Source organism: Chelonia mydas, chromosome 13 (assembly GCF_015237465.2).
Source record: "Chelonia mydas isolate rCheMyd1 chromosome 13, rCheMyd1.pri.v2, whole genome shotgun sequence".
NCBI lineage: Eukaryota > Metazoa > Chordata > Testudines > Cheloniidae > Chelonia > Chelonia mydas.
The window spans coordinates 724,083-742,473 of NC_051253.2; the positions used below are offsets into that span (position 1 = coordinate 724,083).

At 61.5% G+C, this 18,391-nt stretch overlaps 1 protein-coding gene across 1 annotated transcript in view; it reads right to left on the reverse strand.

Moving 5' to 3' along the window:
- Positions 1-5,048: 5,048 nt before the first annotated feature.
- SLC12A5 (solute carrier family 12 member 5) overlaps positions 5,049-18,391 on the reverse strand; it is a 92,808-nt gene continuing 79,465 nt past the window's right edge. Inside the window, exons 17-26 of the mRNA XM_037915360.2 lie at positions 17,297-17,465; positions 15,093-15,288; positions 13,275-13,444; positions 11,156-11,287; positions 10,762-10,869; positions 9,779-9,901; positions 9,272-9,459; positions 8,902-8,916; positions 7,887-8,020; positions 5,049-6,400 (exon numbers count right to left, since the gene is read on the reverse strand). Coding sequence (XP_037771288.1) covers positions 6,309-6,400; positions 7,887-8,020; positions 8,902-8,916; positions 9,272-9,459; positions 9,779-9,901; positions 10,762-10,869; positions 11,156-11,287; positions 13,275-13,444; positions 15,093-15,288; positions 17,297-17,465 — 1,327 coding nt within the window. The 3' untranslated portion in view covers positions 5,049-6,308. The remainder of the gene's footprint in view (positions 6,401-7,886; positions 8,021-8,901; positions 8,917-9,271; positions 9,460-9,778; positions 9,902-10,761; positions 10,870-11,155; positions 11,288-13,274; positions 13,445-15,092; positions 15,289-17,296; positions 17,466-18,391) is intronic.

Sequence of the window (18,391 nt, forward strand, 5' to 3'; positions counted from 1 at the left end):
AATGAAAACCAGTAGCTATTCCTCACTTATTCTCAGGTGGATGGAGTACCTTTCTGTAATTTAGCTTGATCCACTGTCAGCATGGGATAACAATGTCCACACAGAGAGCTGTTCAGCTGTAGCTATTCTGGGCTTTTTCCCCTGCATCCACAAGCCTGCAGACACCGGCCAGTGCCGGATGCCAAGGAGAAAGTGTGAAAGCTCGCTCTTGCACCTGACTGTAATCCTATTGCATGAGGTGGGGGAGGGTATGTGCTTGTCTCAGATTCTCCTGCTTAGGACTTTCAAGTGCTTTTCAAGCATTTATCCTCACACATCCCTGTGAACTCCTGAATTCACATTGCCACTCTGTAGAAACCATTGGTCTGTTCCCACTTCTCAGCAGAGAGTGAATGGGTGTCACGGCAGTTTGGAGGCTCCCAGTGCCCTGCTGGGGAACTAAACATAGGGCATTGGAAGATGCGTTGTCTGCACCTACAGACAACTTGTTTGAGCCCACAGAAAGAGGGCTCCAAAGGTTTTCTCGCTTACAGTGCTGTGCGTGGAGCACTAAACACGCTGCAGTGTGTTCCCCTTGAGCCTGAACTCATGTCATTGCAGGTGCTGTTCATTGTACAAATATTAAAGCCCTTTTTGACTCATAAGCTGCTAGTCCCAGTTGCATTAAACCGAGAAAGACCAGGGTTTTATGTTTACTACTGGTTTTGGGCTGACCAGAATTAAATATGAGTGGGCCCTCTCATTGGCCCCCTCCTCAGACTGACAAAACCAAGGTTTTCCACCTTCTCCGTGGAGGGTAAGTGCACGCAGGTTAGTGGTCTAAAAATGTTAGGCTGGATGCATTGTATGCAGGCTTCTCCTCCTGCAGCCCCTTATGCCTCATTCTGTTAGATGCCTTATCTGGATTTGACCATGTTGAAGGGAAGGTGCCCCTGTTGGGTGATAGATGGCATTCATTGCAGCATGTGAGGGAGAAGGGGGAGGCTAGTGGTATCAGTGAGGGTCATTTCAAATGTCCCAAAGTTCTCTCTCCAGGCTGCTATTCCTGCGAGCCCCTCTGGTTCCTGCTACCAGGCATGCAGCAGCCCCGTGGAAACTAGTGAAGCATTGGTCATGCGCTGCAGCCTCCAAAAACGAGTGAAAATTCCCCACCGCACGCGGTGAAGGGTGCAGTCAAATCACTTTATTGCATTTTGTGCAGACAGGAGTCTAAAAAATTAATACAATAAAAGCTGTAAAGCATTAACAGGAGCATTCAACAAGTGAGGAGCCACTCCTCTGTTAATATCCACAGCGAACACAGGGGGGTGATATTGAGGCGGCCCAATACAGAATACTGAAACACTCGCATAGAAATTAAATGCAAGCCTATTCCTCTTCTTTTGGTTTGCAACCTATTTTATTTACACCGTTTAAACGTCTTTGCATTGCTCTGCACACAGATTCTTTAAAACACAAAGCATACTAGGTCACTACATGTCTATTGAAATATTGCACTCAGAATAAAAGTCATTGGAATGGATGTAAAACATCTAGGTACAGTGACTATAAAGTTTATTTAATGAATTGACTTTGTTGTGGTAACATTCATAACAAATATATTGCACATGTAGCACAGAAAAGTGTTTTGCAACCAACAAAACCTCAGACCTCTGGATCCTTCCACTGCGACGTGTCAGTGCTGCCATGCAGCGGAGAATCTTGACTCTTATAGTGCAACTGTTGTACCCTAAGCAGTATCCATCCTTCCTGCTGTTCAAGTGACTATGAACACCGTTGCCCAGTGCAGCCTCTGCCTACATCTGTAAACATGCTCTCAAATGGTTTGTAACCTGTACCAGGGAATACCTGGACTGCGCATAACCCACCAGCTTGCACTGGGAGGCCAGGTAGTGAACTGCTGGAAGGGGGCTGGGGAATGGAGGTTGCCCCCATTTTAACTTCTGAGGAACTAATGAGCTTTCCTCTGCTCTGGCTAGAGTAGTTCCCTGAGCAGGGGCCCGAGCCTTGCACAGAGAGCCTGCTCTGCTCTGATGGAGGTGGAGGGGCTGTGCTCATCCTTGCGGCTGCATACAAGGACTCTCTGTAAAACAAGCCTCATGGGTCAAGACCTTCCTGCCTGCTCTGAAAACCCTGAACTGTCTCCACATGTGCCAGAAAGAGACTCAGGTTTCTACCACAGGACACTGTGTCTTTCCCAAGACGGAACAGTGGAAGGGTGCTCCAGAGGGAGCTGCACACGCACAGAGGCCAAACGGGCCGGGGCAGAGCTGGGTTTGTAAACTAACATGCAGTGCTGTCTGCTAAAACTGGCCCCCTCCAGCCCCAGGCATGGGGGATTTGCTGTGGAAACCATCACCCTCTGCTTGCCCCCAAGGAGTTTGGCCAGGCAGTGGTTCTGAGAGGCAACAATGCACATGTGTGTTCAGAGCTGTAGCGCTGGTCTTGCTGAGCTAGGGCGGGGGAAGGGGGCTCCTTTGCCTTTCACTGTCTCAATGTGGTAACTTGCCAAGAGGGGTTGAGTACTACCCCCCAGCACTGTTGGAGTCCTGGCTTTCCAGGATGAGGGAGGGAGAGGGCCCTGGCTGCCGTTGCTGTTTTGAGCAGTGGCTGTAGCCCTGCTCTGAGCTGGTCTAATGGATGCTTTGCTTAAAAGGGTGCCGGCACCTGTCTGCACTAGGGTTTCCACTGCCACGAGGGAGTGCAGGTAGCAGAGCAGGGATCAGTGATGGGGGCAGGGTGCGATACGTGCCCAAGGATGAGCTCGATGCTGCAGGTGGTTCGCGCTAGAGGAATCATGAGACAAGAACTGTTAAGTCCTGATTACAGGGAAAGAGTCAGGATTGAAGGTTTTTAAGGTCAGGCTTGACAAAGCCCTGGCTGGGATGATTTAACTGGGAATTGGTCCTGCTTCAAGCAGGGGGTTGGACTAGATGACCTTCTGGGGTCCCTTCCAACCCTGATATTCTATGGTTCTATGAAGGGCATCTGCACTGAGGGAGGGGGACAGCACTGGGGACAGGAAAGGAGAGGAAGGCAGCAGGAGCAGGTCGGGGCAGCTTTGAGGCCTGCAGGCAGTAGCAAAAGCCAAAGGAGAGTTTTGCAAGTAAGATCTACGACTTCCAGCCCTGGGATCAGTCTGTGCTCTTAGGAACCTTGCTGCTACTGAATGGTGTGAAAGCCAAGCCATGGGGAGCGTCTGGCTGACGGGGTCTTCTCACAGCAGCCACTAGCCAGCTCTAGCTCTTGCTGTGCGGCTGGCCCTCCATCAGCCCCTGACCCAAGCGTAAGGAAACCTTCCTCCAAGCAGACACCTGCCTGTTCATCTAAAAGTGTTCTTGGGGCCATTAATTGTCCAGTGTCGGGCTGGGCCCCTGCATCGCTGACTTCCAGCCGGGAGTTGGGCTCAGTGCTCTTGATCTGGGAATAGCTCAGCTTCACCTTGGCATCGATCCCCCATTAGCAGCGTGTGGCCGCAGCAGCAGGCACCCATCCCTTGCCAGGGTTTGAAGCCGGAGCTGCTGCACCGAATAATGCTGCCGTACGCAGAGCTGCATTTTTCCAAGCAGTCTGGCCACGACTGGGGTTGTGCCTGAGCTGCTGCTGGGGGGTGGCGCTTTGAGGGAGCCAGGGCTCAAGGGGCATAGCAACAAATGCAGCGAGGGCTGGGGCCATCACCAAAGCCTGGCCTAGGTGAGCAGATGCTGGATTGTGAGCAGGGAGCTTCAGCCAGGTCAGCATCACTAAGTGGAGAATTGCTTCCTGCTCCACTGCCCTCCCCTCATTCCCCACGGGGCCAGTGCTGGGGCTGGAACGGGGGGTGATGCCAAGGGCCCCTGGAGGAGGATTTAGGGCAGGTGCCTACAGAAGACCTTGTTCCCTCTGTCGCAGCTTCAGTGGGAAGGAAGTTGAGGGCTGGCACCTCTGTGGGAGCAGCTGCTGGGCACTGGATGCTCTTCCCTAGAGAGCAATGAGCAAGGGCAGCGTGAGAGGAAAGGAAGGGGGGCTACGGGGAGCCAGCGCTGCCTGTGAGAAGGGGCCCAGCTGCCTTCTCCAAGGGGATTCATTGTACGAGACATGTCAGCTGTGGCCGTTAGCCCTTACTTGCATCAAGCCATGGGCCTCTGAACTGCCATCTCCCACCTGCAGAAGGCACAGGGCTGCCCCAGTGGTGATCTGCACGGGCCCATTCCCAGCGCTGCAACGGGTGGAGTTTATGGAGGCTAAGAAGAGGTGGGGCTGGGATCAGCTCTGGGCCACACGTCTGAGTGGTAAAGCTGCTCCCTCTCGGCTTGGGGAGAGGGCCCGCCGGAGCAGGCTGCACTCAAATTGGAAGCTCAAGTCTGCTGTGAAGCAAGTTCAGAAAATTCTGTAACTTCTTTTCCCTGAAAAGACTAAGCAGCAAAATTCAAAGAGAATGACCCCACAAGCTGGCCCTCCCCCCGGGACGGGCCATAGGCCAGGGACGCTGCAGCCTTCACCCCTGCACGTGAGCGACAAGGAAACGCTGCCCTCTCCAGAGGGAGCAGCCTCAGCAAAACCTTGGAGCCCATGGGCCTGGGCCCCAGACAGAGTCTAAAAGCCGGAGCCAGAATTCACTGGCGCTAGCGACTCCTTGCATCTCTCAGCATAGAGCTAGATCTCTCTCTAGTCTTCATCTGGGTCTATGAACATAATATGATCACTTTAAAAATACACATACAATATTATGTACATTATATACAGCTGGGCAGGCGCCCGGGCTGGGCGAGCCCTCTGCCCTCCCGGCCTCCACGCCCACTGCGGTTCCTAGAACTATTCACGTTGGTTAAAAGCACCCCAGTTTCTCAGTAAAGTGAGAGATGCTGAGGGGGGGTTGGGGGGGGGCTGGGACCAAGGTTTGACGTGTCCAAACAAGCCCACAGCCATGTGCGCGGGTGCAGCCGGGCTCCTTGCAGAGCTGCTCGTGGGTCCATGTGACCTGGGGAGGCTGCATCCCAGATGCGGAGTGTCAGTGCCCTGCTGCTGGTACGGGGGTGGGCCGGGGGGGGGGGGGGGGGGGGGGGGGGATTGAGCTGATTTGCATATTTATAAACTTTCAATGCCTGCGGTCTTCACCCAGCAGCCCCTGAAGCAGCAAGATGGCCTTGAGGAGGTTGCCGTGGGGTAGGGGACGCAGGGGGCACAAGGCTGCAGCAGGGGCGCAGGGAGGCTGCGTTCCAGCTCTTCATGCATGGGGGGGGGAGGGACACAGGCCTCCCGCCAGGAGCTGCTGGGCAGCGTGGCCGTGCAGGGCCTGGGCCAGACGCGCGCCCCTGCATTCCCAGGTCTGCGCGGCGCGTGTGGGCAGCATGCAGCGAGCGCGCCGCCCCAGCCCGGCAGTGCCCAGGCCCTGCAGCAGGGATGGAACCAGACCACACCCTGGAGCAGGTGAGTCGGGGTGGTGCAGCCGCGTGCACCTGTGCTGAGCGGGGGGGTGGGGTGAAGAAGAAAAACTTGAAGTCCATGTCCCCACTACCCCCCTCCCGCACCGGGATGCAGCCCCTGCCAGGCCCCTCTCACCCAGCCGGCAGATCCAGGTGGCCTCACGACAAGGGCAGCGTGGCGCTGTCCTTCGCGCCGACATGCTGCAGGACCTGCCTCTTCCCTGCGCAGCACTCGTCTGTCCAAACCAGCGCCAGGGGGCCGCAGAGCGTGGCTGTGGTTCCCAGGGTCCGGCAGCGGGCTGAGCCTGCCTGGGCGAGGGGCCTGTGGCTGGCACTGCAGGGCACATGTGAGCGGTGGGGTGAGGCGCGGCTGGCGAGGCAAGCATGCGGTGGCCTGGCCCAGGCGCACAGGCTCCAAAGGACACGTCAGCAGGCGGGGCAGGGCAGCAGACGTGTCCCACAAACCTCAGTGTGTCCTAGTGTAGCAGAGCGAGGGGTAGAGAGCCTAGTCCCGAGGGGCCAATGCACCCACGCCAGCCCTCCGGGGGCTCCAAGGAAGCACTGACTGAGAGCCTGGCCAGCCCCGCTTCCTGCCCCGCCCGGAGGCCAGTGGCGGTGGCAATGCTCCAGGCCCTGGGGCTCGGGCTCAGGGCTCCTGTCTCTATTTATATATCAACAGCCCCGCAGGGCTGTGCTGGCGCGATGAGGAACAGCGGCGCTGGTGCTGGTCGCTCCTGGGACCTCTGGGGCTGCAGTTCGAATGGAGCGAGTGGGGGCATGGCAAAGTTTCTGAGCACCAAGCACAAGCGGAACTGCCCTCCTGCCCCCCAGGAGCCAGGTGCAAAGAGGTCGGTGGGGGGGTCTCTCCGGGTGCAAAATAACTTCAGCCCAGCAGTCGGTGTTTCAGGAGTAGATGGTGATGACTTCCCGGCCCCCTCCACGCACCAGCATGACCCGGTCCAGGTGCTCCGTCAGCACCTCCAGGAACTCCATGTCTGCAGGGGCGGGGCTGTCAAGGCGCAAACCGGACCCCGCTTCGGGCACCGTCGCTGGGCCCGCCAGAGGCCGAGGCGTCGGGGCAGGCACAGGGCCTGCCAGGCTGGCTTGGCCGGGCCGCTGAGGGGCCGGAGCCCCAGGCTCCGGGAAGCCCTGGGCTAATGCCCGGGGCCGGCGCGCCCCGCCCCTCGGGACCTGCCCGACCCTGGCACGGGAGGGCGCCGCAGCCGGAGCGTCGCGCACGGGGCGGCGGGGGCTGCCTGCGTGACCACCCCCCAGGCCGGCAGAGCACCTGCCCTGCCCGGGCCCCTGGGCCACTGATGGGCTGAGTTAGCGCCGCTCTCACAGGCCTCCACCAATCAGCGAGGCCGCACTGGGCCCGCCGGGGGGGGCGGGCAGGGACTGGGGCAGCCAGGGGCGGCTGGAGCCGGGGCTGCTCGAAACTGATGGGGGGGAAGGTGCATGCACCCCCGGCTCCGTGTGTGTGTGTGTGTGTGTGTCTCGCTGTGGGTGCACCCCCGGCTGTGCGTGTGTGTGTGTGGGTGTCACTGTGGGCACGCCCCCCACTGTCTGTGTGGGTGTCACTGTGGGCCCGCCCCCCGGCTGTCTGTGTGGGTGTCACTGTGGGCCCGCCCCCCAGCTGGGTGTGTGGGTGTCACTGTGGGCCCGCCCCCCGGCTGTCTGTGTGGGTGTCACTCTGGGCCCGCCCCCCAGCTGGGTGTGTGGGTGTCACTGTGGGTCCGCCCCCCGGCTGTCTGTGTGGGTGTCACTGTGGGCCCGCCCCCTAGCTGGGTGTGTGGGTGTCACTGTGGGCCCGCCCCCCGCTATCTGTGTGTGGCTCTGCCAGTCAGCCAGAACACGGGCACAGCTCCATATCGAGCACCTGGGCCCTGCCCCACACCAGCCCAGAGCCTAGCGCCCGGCTCCCAGCAGCAGGGCTGCAGTCTGTTCCTGGCTGGCACATGGCGCTGCTCGTCCCAGCACGGGGCGTGGTGCTCCTGGCTGAAATGCCCGGGGGTGGGTGTTTCCAATGTCGGCAGGGGCCGGCTGGGCCCAGCCGCAGCCCCCTGGCCCAGCCTGTCTCACCAGCCTAGCGAGGCTGGGGTTGGGGAGGGTGGGAGAAGCTGCCAAGCGGTGGGAGTGGGCAGCTACTGCCATGGTTTGATGGCGCTACCCCGGCTGCTGGCGGGTGGGAGGAGGCATCGGGCAGGGCAGGAAGGTGCCACTGGGGCAGCCCCACATCCCTAGCATCCCCTGCCCACCAGGCCTGGGCTCCCCCTTCAGCCGCACTCAGCCAGGGCCTTAGGGTCCCACAGCCCAGAGCCAGCAACACCCACGGCAGGAAGATGGGGCCCTCTGGCAGGGGACCTACAGGGCAGGACCTGTCCCAGCCAGGGCCTTCCAGCCCACAGACACTTACGTGCCGCAGACACGGGCCTGGCCACGTGGCTGGGTTTGCAGCTGCCAGCAGCCAGCAAAGGATACAGTTCTCATCCCCCTTCCGGTTGCGGGGTGGGCCTGGCATGTTCAGCAGGACCAGCTTGGCGTTCTGCGACTTCTTGACAATGACCTCGTTAAGCTTGACGGCTGTGTGCATCCTCCGCACATTGGACTGGTTCCTGGAGGAGAAACGGGCGGGCAGGCTCAGGGGGCAGGGCAGGGCCCCAGACCCTTAGAGCTGGTGGTGGTGTAGGGGGCACGGAAAGCCCCGCCCACACAGCGGTGTCAGATGGGGGAGGGGCACAGAAAGCCCCGCCCACACAGCGGTGTCAGATGGGGGAGGGGCACAGAAAGCCCCGCCCACACAGCGGTGTCAGATGGGGGAGGGGCACAGAAAGCCCCGCCCACACAGCGGTGTCAGATGGGGAGGGGCACAGAAAGCCCCGCCCACACAGCCGTGTCAGATGGGGGAGGGGCACAGAAAGCCCCGCCCACACAGCTGTGTCAGATGGGGGAGGGGCACAGAAAGCCCCGCCCACACAGCTGTGTCAGATGGGGGAGGGGCACAGAAAGCCCCACCCACACAGCTGTCTCAGACCCAGGAAGGAGACCTGCCAAGAACAAGCAACTCCTGCACTTCTCAAGAGGTGCCCGAGGCAGTGCTGGCCCTTGCTGCCCCTGCCCATGGGGCAAGCCTGGGGCACTAGCCAGTCCTGGGGCTCTGACCAGGCTCAGCCAGGCAGGTTCAGTCTCTTCCCCCTGTTGGCAGGAGGTGCTGTGTGGGGCAGGCGAGGCCCCCCCCAGCAGGGGGTGGTATGTGGGGCAGGTGAGAGCCCTGTGGCAAGGGGAGGTGTGTGGGGCAGGCGAGGATCCCTGGCAGGGGGCGATGTGTGGGGCAGGCGAAGGCCCCCAGCAGGGGGTGATGTGTGGGGCAGGTGAGGATCCCCAGCAGGGGGCGATGTGGGGCGCAGACTTGGCACTGGAGTGGCAGGATCCCGCAGCCCCCTCCTGCTCCCCTCCGCGCCGGGACACGGGACACACACACACAACTCAGACTTACAGGTTCTCCCACTCCCTGCCGGCAGCACGGGGGAAAGAGAGAGAGAGCTCGTCAGCACCGTCCTGCCTCGCCCCACCCCCTGGAGCACCAGCTCCCGTTCACTGCTCAGCTCCCACTTCTGCCACCTTGGGCACAGCGCTGTGCTGGTCTCCACGGGCTCCCCATCCGCCCTGCGCAGCCCAGACCTGCCAGGAGCTCCCCGGCCTCCGTGCACCAGCTCCCTGGCTCGGCTCCAGCACGGACACAGGCAGGCCCAGGCCAACGCTGCCTGGGACAGGCCCGCTGAGCAGGCTGCCTGGCTCGGCTGGGGACCAGTGTCTAACAGGGGGTGCAGTGCAGGGGGCCGGGGGCCACCCCAGGGCCAACTTACGGCTTCATGTTGAAGAAGTCCTTGATGCTTTCGGGGCTGACGGGGCTCTTGCTCTTGTTCTTCTCCGCAACAGACTTTTCCTTGGTCCAGGTGAGATGCACCTTCTCAGGGGCTGTCTCCACCTCATCACCGGGCGACTGGGGCCTGCTGGAGAAGGCCGTGGCATTCTTATCGTGGATGAGCTGCACCTGCAGAGGGAATGGGTGAGAGCGAGCAGGGAAGCAGGCCGGGAGGGGTCTTCCCAGCCCCCCATCCTGCCTCACCCCTGGTGCCCCAGGCCCATGTCATTTGGCCCTGCCAGCCCTAGACCCCTCACCCTGCAGCACTTGGCCCTGCCAGCCCCCACCCTGCAGTACTCAGCCCCACCCTGCTGTTCACTGCCTCCATAGTGCCCCCTGATGCCCCAGCACTTGGCCCCCTTTCAGGTGCTTGCTCCCCCCAGTTCTGCAGCATCAGCCCCCCAGCTCCCCATCCTGTGGGGCTTGGCCCCCCAGCATGCAGCCTTACCTCCTCCTCCGGCTTCTCCTCACTGTCGCCCACCTGCTCCTCTGGGACGCTCAGCCGCAGCCGGGTGTTGGCAGGGTTCTTGCGCCGGATGGAGCCGCGGGACTCATCCGTGATGCTCTGGATCTGCATGGGGAGGGATGGAGATGGGAGCTCATTGTGCAAACCCAGCTTGCCACAGGCCAGACACCAGGGGTCCCTGCAGGGTGCATCCAGCTGGGATCTCAGTGGGGAGCTGGCTCAGCACAGAGCCCACTTGAGCTACTCCGTTCCTGCCCCACCCAGTGATGGGGGTCACTGTGGGGGCACAGCCGAGGGCAGCTCAAGGCTGGCCAGAGGGAAAAGAGTTCAGGTCTGGTTTGGTGGGGCAGGGGGTCACTGCTGAGGAGCTCAGGTCTGGCCAGGGGGGTCACTGTTGAGGGGAGCACAAGGCTGGCTGCAGGGGGTCACTGCTGGGGGGAGCTCAGGGCTGGCTGGGTGGGGGTCACTGTTGGGGGGAGCTCAGGACTGGCCGGGGAAGGTCACTGCTGGAGGGGCGCTCAGGACTGGCCCGGGGGGGGTGTCACTGATGGGGGGTGCTCAGGACTGACCCGGGGGGGATCACTGCTCGGGGATCTCAGGACTGGTCGGGGAAGGTCACTGCTGGGGGGCGCTCAGGACTGACCGGGGGGGTCACTGCTCGGGGGTCTCAGGACTGGCTGGGGAAGGTCACTGCTGGGGGGCGCTCAGGACTGACCCCGGGGGGGTCACTGCTCGGGGGTCTCAGGACTGGCCGGGGAAGGTCACTGCTGGGGGGAGCTCAGGACTGGCCGGGGGCGGGGCAGGGGGTCGCTGCTGGAAGCCTGCACCACAGTTACTAGCAGCTCCCCATGGCTTAAAGGGCCCAGGTGGCACGGCAGAGCTGCTGCCCCGTGGGGGTGCAGGCCCCAGTGTTTTGGGGGGGCAGCCTGCCCCGGGCAGAGGCCTCACCCAGGGAGCCCAGTTACCTCTCGCTCCCGCTCAGTCTTGGTGAGGTGCATCTGCTTGAGGATCTGCGAGCGCTGTTCCATCACCAGGGTCTTCTCGTAGGTGTAGGCCGAGATGTCGCTCTCATGCTGCAGGGACACGACGTGCCATCACCCAGGGAGGGAGCTCAGCACACGCAGCCCCCCCAGCTCAGCCTGAGGCAGAGCCCTGGAACACCAGGCACATGGGCAAGTGCCCCCCGTTCCTCCAGAAACACCTGGCCAGCCCTTCCCCTGCAGCCCTTTGGGGACCCCAGTGCTGGGCATGGGCAGTTCCGCACCCACCTCTCAGGGCAGCGACTACACACAAGCCAGCGGCCAGCCACAAGGCCGGGGGCCGGGCCAGGGAGGGGCTGGGCTGCGCGAGGGCTCTCACCATCTCCACCACCTCCACCTCGGCCGTGATGCGCAGGTGGTACAGGAATGTCGTCAGGTCCTTCTTCATCTGGATGCTGTTATCGTCCATCTGCGCCACCGTGAAGATGCGCATCTTACATTTACGCCAAACCTGCCGGGGAGACGGACCGCTGTCAGCCTGCCCTGCATGGAACCCTCCCAATCCCAGCCTGGCCGGCCCACCAAAGCAGGGAACCGGCCTCCGATCTCAGCCCGGTCGGCTCACCAAAGGGAGGAGCCGGCCCCCAGTCCTAGCCTGGCCAGCCCACCACAGGGAGGAACCAGCCCCCAGTCCCAGCCTGTCCGGCCCACCACAGGGAGGAACCAGCCCCCGGTCCCAGCCTGGCCGGCCCACCAAAGGGAGGAACCAGCCCCCAGTCCCAGCCGGGCCGGCCCACCAAAGGGAGGAACCAGCCCCCGGTCCCAGCCTGGCCGGCCCACCAAAGGGAGGAACCAGCCCCCAGTCCCAGCCTGGCCGGCCCACCACAGGGAGGAACCAGCCCCCGGTCCCAGCCTGGCCGGCCCACCAAAGGGAGGAACCAGCCCCCAGTCCCAGCCTGGCCGGCCCACCACAGGGAGGAACCAGCCCCCAGTCCCAGCCTGGCCAGCCCACCACAGGGAGGAACCAGTCCCCAGTCCCAGCCGGGCCGGCCCACCAAAGGGTATGTGTGTAATTGTCTGTAATATCGCTATGAACTGTCTATGGGCCCCTTGTACGATCACCTTGACGTTGCTCCCCAGTGGGTAGAGAGGGTTACAGTGCTGCTCCGGGGCAGCACGGGGTCTTGTTATTGTCTGGGGTGGGGTATGAATGGGTCATTGAGGACTGCCTGGAACCCACCCAGCTCAATGGGAAACCTGCAGAGACAATGGGATACTGAACGCACCAGCCATGACTTGCAGCAATAAAATGTGCCCCAGGAATCTACAGGGTTCGCCCCTTTAACTGCTGTGTGGGAGGAGAGTGAGGGACCCTGGCCCTGCTGGGCTGAGGGGGAAGGGAAAGGCTCCCTCCGTGGAGACTCAGTGGTGGAGGACGTGCTGTCCTGCTGGGAAAGCTTTGCCAGGGAGAACCGAGCCAGGGCCCAAGGGAAGCGGGGGGGCTGGTCTGACTGCACAGCATGTGCCCACTCCGATGGCATCACAGGGAATGAGCTCATGGATCTCAGCCCCGCGGGGGAGAATACGCTCCGAGCTGCCTGGGACGGGCCCTTTAAGGTCATCACCCAGCGGAAGGAGGTGAACAATCTCGAGGCCAGATGAAATTCTAGACAAGTTGGGCGTGGGGGGCATTACCTCGTGACGAAGTGGGACTGTTCTTAATGTTTCCTCTGAATAGTGTGGGGGTGCCTCAGTTTCCCCTAGGCAGTTCTTAAGTCTCTAGGTGGTGGGATAAGGGAGTGTAATTGTTGCAGAGCAAAGGGCCAGTGTACATAAATGGCCGACACTCTGTTTCCTTGCAACTGATGGCCTGGGCCCTTCCCCGCTGCAAGGTGAGAGCTAAAGGGTTGGAGAACAAAGGAATCAGGACAAAGCCCAGAGGAGGAGGGGCTGGAGGGAGCTTCAGTTTTGGGCTGGCTGGGACATGGAGTGAAGGGCAGACGGGGTTGTCTGGCTCACTGCCCCCCAAAATGGACCCAGCTGAGGGGTCCTGTTCTCTGTACCTACAAGCTCTGTGTTAGACCATGTTCCTGTCGTCTAATAAACTTCTGTTTTACTGGCTGGCTGAGAGTCCCGTCTGACTGTGAAGTTGGGGGGCAGGACCCTCTGGCTTCCCCAGGACCCCACCTGGGCGGACTCGCTGTGGGAAGCGCACAGAGGGGCAGAGGAGGCTGAATGCTCCGAGGTCAGACCCAGGAAGGTGGAAGCCGGGTGAGCTGTGTGCCCTGAAGACAGGCTGCTCACAGAAAGGAGACTGCCCCAGAGTCCTGCCTGGCTTCATGGGGAGCAGTTCCAGAGCATCGCCCGGGGACTCTGTGACACCAGCCCACCCCCGACCATGATCTTGGCACACACACACCCCCCTGATCCCAGCCCAGCCGGCATGCCAAAGGGGGACACTCCCCCCGATTCCAGCCCAAGCCCCCCGTCCACAGTACCTTATGGTGCCGCAGCAGGAAGGGCAGCAGCATCAGCATCCCCCCATCGTGGACGATCCACCAGACGTCAATGTGGCCCTCAGAGAACCGCTCTTGGTTGCCCGGGAACATGGCAACATTCTTGGTGACCAGCAGGGCCAGGTGGCCGGCCGTGGTCTCCCGCACCAGCTCTATGGGGAAGGGCTGCAGCTTAGGGCAGGGGCAGTGCAGAGACCAGCCCCCCCCGCAGCAGCGTGAGGGGCTGCTGACCCACCAGTGTGATGCCCTCCCTGCCCCCACCAGGAGCGCCAGGCACGTGCCCAGAGCACTGCATCCCCACAGAGCACGGCAGGGGCTTCTGGGCTTCCTCCTCTGTCCCCTCTGCACAGTGCCCAGCACTTCCCCGAGGGGCCTGCTTCCAACGGGGAGAGGCCGGCTGTGCCCTGGGCCAGGCTGGGGCTGCTCAGCGCCAGCTGGGGCTGCATCCAGCTGCTCCCTTGCCCGCACGCGCCCGCTATGAGGAGCATCCCTGGCGGCTAGGTGAGGACCCATGACGGAGTGATCATGCCTAGCATGCACAATCCGTCACTTCCTCCCAGCTTCAGGCACCACCCCTGGGGGAGCTTCTGGGTGGCTCTGCTTTTGCTCATTTGGGCGTCTGTGGATGTGTGCACGTGTGTGCAGCTCTGTGTGCGTGGCTGTGTGTGCACACAGACCTTTCTGAGGGAACCTGTGTCTCAGAGCTGAGTGCTGCGTTGAGCTCTGGATGCGGTAGGGCTGGAGTCTCTTCTCTCTTGTGGCAGTGAGTTCCACAGGCCAGGAACGACCCCCCCAGGAAGGTTCTGCCTCCCGCACTCCCCCATTGGTCAATAGCTTCCCATCCCAGTGGGATGTAGCTGTCACGGGACGTTGAGGGAGCTGGGACAGAGCCCAACGTGGCAGTGGCTCAATGCAAAGCAGGGCTGTGACGATGTGACGCAGCAGGGAGGGGGGAGTGTTGACCTGGGAATGTGCCCTGGGGACGGGAGACCTGAGAGCCTGTCACCTGAGCCAGGAGGGGAAGGGGGAGGTGACACCTCTGCCCAGGAATGTGGACGGAGGCTGCAGCAGGGAACCTGCTGGGTGGGTTTAGTTTCAGTTTGGGGCTGGGTGGAGGAACACAGGGAACCCCAGGGCTGGGGTCTAAGCTCCCTGCTCCCCCAGAAGGACTTGACTGAGGGGTCCTGGGTGTACCCACAAGCTCTGTTTTGGACTGTGTTCCTGTTGTCCAATAAACCTTCTGTTTTACTGGCTGGCTGAGAGTCTCAGTGAATCCCAGGAAGAGGGGTGCAGGGCCTGGACTCCCCCCACACTCCGTGACAAGGGCCCAGATTGGCGGAGCGGCTCGGGGTCCCCAGGGAGAGGAACAAGCCAGTGCGTTCTCACAGGAGCACAGCTGGTGGCCACAGGAGTGATCCCAAGAACAAGGCTGACCCCTCTGCTCTTAGCATGGGATGGAGGGCCCCCCCCCGCCCCAGTAACCCTCTGCATCGGCAGCTGAAGCAAGGACTGGGCTGGTTCTCAAGAGCATCCCACTTCCTGCTTTGGCCCACGCAACCGCACCAGAACCAGAACCCCTCCCTCCCGACCCACAGCCCTGCCGCTGCCCCTCCTTCCCCACCCACAGCCCTGCTAGGCCAGCCTTCCCACTGCCCCTCCCTCCTGACCCACAGCCTCCTGGGCTAATTGAGGGTTTACACAGCACCAGGCACTGCTGGTTTGTCCCTTCCCCTCCTGCTCCCCCAAGCTCCAGATCCGTGAACCCTGCTCAGAGTCACGGGCTGCCAGGCTGGCTCATACCAATGAAGTTCCTCCAGGTTTGGTGATCTTCCTTCTGCCGCCAGTTGCGTGGCCACCCCACCAGCACCGTGTTGTGTTGCAGCCCCCCGAGCCCACTGGACTGGATGAGGTGGGACATGCCATCCCGCAGGTTGGACGAGATCACGACCTGGCAGAAGCCTTTCACCTTCTCAGCTTCCATCAAGCGGCGCAGGGACTGCCCCGGGGAGAGACAGGGAGCGGAATTAGCAACGGCAGAACAGCGCCTCTCCCACGTGGCACAGCACCCCGGGGCTATCCAGATGCCAGCTGCACCCAGAACCCTCCATGAGCAGGGTCCCCTGGAGCCATGGCCCTGGGCAGCGGGCGAGACAGCCAGAGGTGTGGGCAGAAGGAGGGCAGCGTGCTCGGTCGGGGGCACATGCCAAAAGCTCACAAACCCCCCGTCAGCCAGGAGCATGGGGGCGCTGCCTTGGCACTGCCAGGCAGCATGCTGAGTTAGTGCGTGCCACCCACACTTTCTGTGCAGAGCTGAGGGGCGTCCCCGTGCCAGGGCCCGACGCGCAGGGAGGGCAGCAGTTAGAATTATTTACTCACAAAAATTATAACATGTCACCAAGAGGAGAAATTGTTTGGATACAAGCTCCTAATCCTATTAGGGGGAAGCCTAGCCATGCGCGGGTGCGCCTGGCGAGGGGAACTCCCCCGGCAACCCAGCGAGCAGGGCACAGAGCAGCATTTCATGCTGCCACTGCCCCTGGGCACATCCCCTCCCCATTTGCTAAGCCCCCCGGCTGTCCCCCCGAGCACATCCCCTCCCCACACTCTCCGCCCCAGCTCCCCCCTCCAAGCACATCCCCCCTGTGACGAAGTGGGACTGTTCTTATGTTTCTTCTGAATACTGTAGGGGTGCCTCGTTTTCCCTTATGCATTTCTTACGTCTCTAGCTGGTGGGATAAGGGGGTGTAATTGTTGCAGAGCAAAGGGCCAGGGTACATAAATGGCCGACACCCTGTTTCCTGGCAACTGATGGCCTGGGCCCTTCCCCCCTGCAAGGTGAGAGCTAAAGGGGTGGAGAACAAAGGAATCAGGTGCCCTCCTGGCCCAGGAAAGGGACAAAGCCCAGAGGAGTGGGGGCTGGAGAGAGTTTCAGTTTGGGGCTGGCTGGGGACGAGGAGTGAAGTGCAGATGGGGTTTTCTGGCTCACTGCCCCCCAAAATGGACCCGGCTGAGGGGTCCTGTTCTCTGCACCTACAAGCTCTGTTTTAGACCATGTTCCTGTCGTCTAATAAACCTTCTGTTTTACTGGCTGGCTGAGAGTCACGTCTGACTGTGAAGTTGGGGTGCAGGACCCTCTGGCTTCCCCAGGACCCCGCCTGGGCGGACTGGCTGTGGGAAGCGCACGGAGGGGCAGAGGAGGCTGAATGCTCCGAGGTCAGGCCCAGGAAGGTGGAAGCTGTGTGAGCTGTGTGTCCTGCAGACAGGCTGCTCACAGAAAGGAGACTTCCCCAGAGTCCTGCCTGGCTTCATGGGGAGCGGTTCCAGAGCATCGCCCGGGGACTCCATGATACCCCCACACTCTACATCCCAGCTCCCCCCTCCGAGCACATCCCCCCCACCACTCTGTGCCCAGCCTCCCCCCCTCCCCATGCACATCCCCCCTCCCCTCCCGCTTTCTGGTGATGGACGTGTCTGCGCAGGTCAGTGAGACAGAAGCCGAGGCTGTTGGCCTGCGTCACAGCAGCTCTCAGCTCCCAAACATCTGCCCCTCTGCTCTAATCCCAGCTTTCCCTGCGTGCCCTGCACCATCCCGCCAGCGGGCCCAGCAGGCTGGGGTCACAGTGAGACCTGGCCCAGTGGGGATGCCAGGGGCCCAGGGCCATGCTCCCCAGGGCCGTCCGGTGCCAGCTGCTGTGAGCCAGCTGCGGCCCATGGCGGCAGGCAAACCCGATAGTCGTGCCAAGTGGGGGTGGAGGCAGGCCAGGCTACTGCAGGTGTGGGGAGGGGGATCTGGGAGCTTTGCGAGGCCCTGGGAGGGAGTGCACAGCCAGGAAGTGTCCCTCTGCTCCCAGGCCAGGGGAGAGGCCCCATGGCACCACGCCATGGCACGGAGTCCTGTATGGGCTGCAGGCCCTTGGTGGGGGGTAGCCGGGTGAGGGAGCGCCGGTGACTGAGGAAGGGAAGTGGCACCGGGGCGGGGGTGTTACTGCTGGTGCTGCCCTCACCTCCTCCGCCCGCTGGGCCTGCAGGTGATTATCCAGGAAGGTCCCTTCCAGCACAGAGCCCACAATTGTCAGCCCCTTGCCGGCTTTGAGCTGCGAGGTGAGAGACAGGAGCTGCGGGTGCACCACGTTCTGCTCCTGATCCACTCGGACCAGAACCAGCAGCTGAGGCCTGGGAAGGGAACACCCTGGGGTTAAACACTGGCCATGCAAAGCCCCCACATCCTGTACCACACCCGCCCCAGGGGATCAATGACCCTCCATCCAGTGCCTGCCATGCTCCCCCGTCACACAACCCTAGGGCACAGCCCAGCATGTGCAGCGGGTGCCCCAGCCGTCTGCACCCCAGAGCTCAAACCCTCTGCCCCATTTGTGACGAAGTGGGACTTTTCTTAATGTTTCCTCTGAATACGGTAGTGGTTCCTCAGTTTCCCCTAGGCATTTCGTAAGTCTCTAGGTGGTAGGATAAGGGGGTGTAATTGTTGCAGAGCAAAGGGCCAGGGTGTGATGAGGTGAGACTGTTCTTAATGTTTCCTCTGAATAGTGTGGGGGTGCCTCAGTTTCCCCTGTGCAGTTCTTAAGTATCTAGAGGGTGGGATAAGGGTGTATGATCATTGCAGAGCCCTAGAGGGCAGATGTGTGCAGGGGTCTGGACACAGAGAATGGCCAACACCCTGTTTCCTGGCAACTGATGGCCTGGGCCCTTCCCCCCTGCAAGGTGAGAGCTAAAGGGTTGGAGAACAAAGGAATCAGGTGCCCTCCTGGCCCGGGAAAGGGACAAAGCCCAGAGGAGCGGGGCCTGGAGGGGGAGTCAGTTTGGAGCTGGCTGGGGACGAGGAGTGAAGTGCAGATGGGGTTGTCTGGCTCACTGCCCCCCAAAATGGAGCCAGCTGAGGGGTCCTGTTCTCTGTACCTACAAGCTCTGTTTTAGACCATGTTCCTGTCATCTAATAAACTTCTGTTTTACTGCCTGGTTGAGAGTCACGTAAGACTGCGAAGTTGGGGGGCAGGACCCTCTGGCTTCCCCAGGACCCCGCCTGGGCGGACTCGCTGTGGGAAGCGCACGGAGGGGCAGAGGAGGCTGAAGGCTCCGAGGTC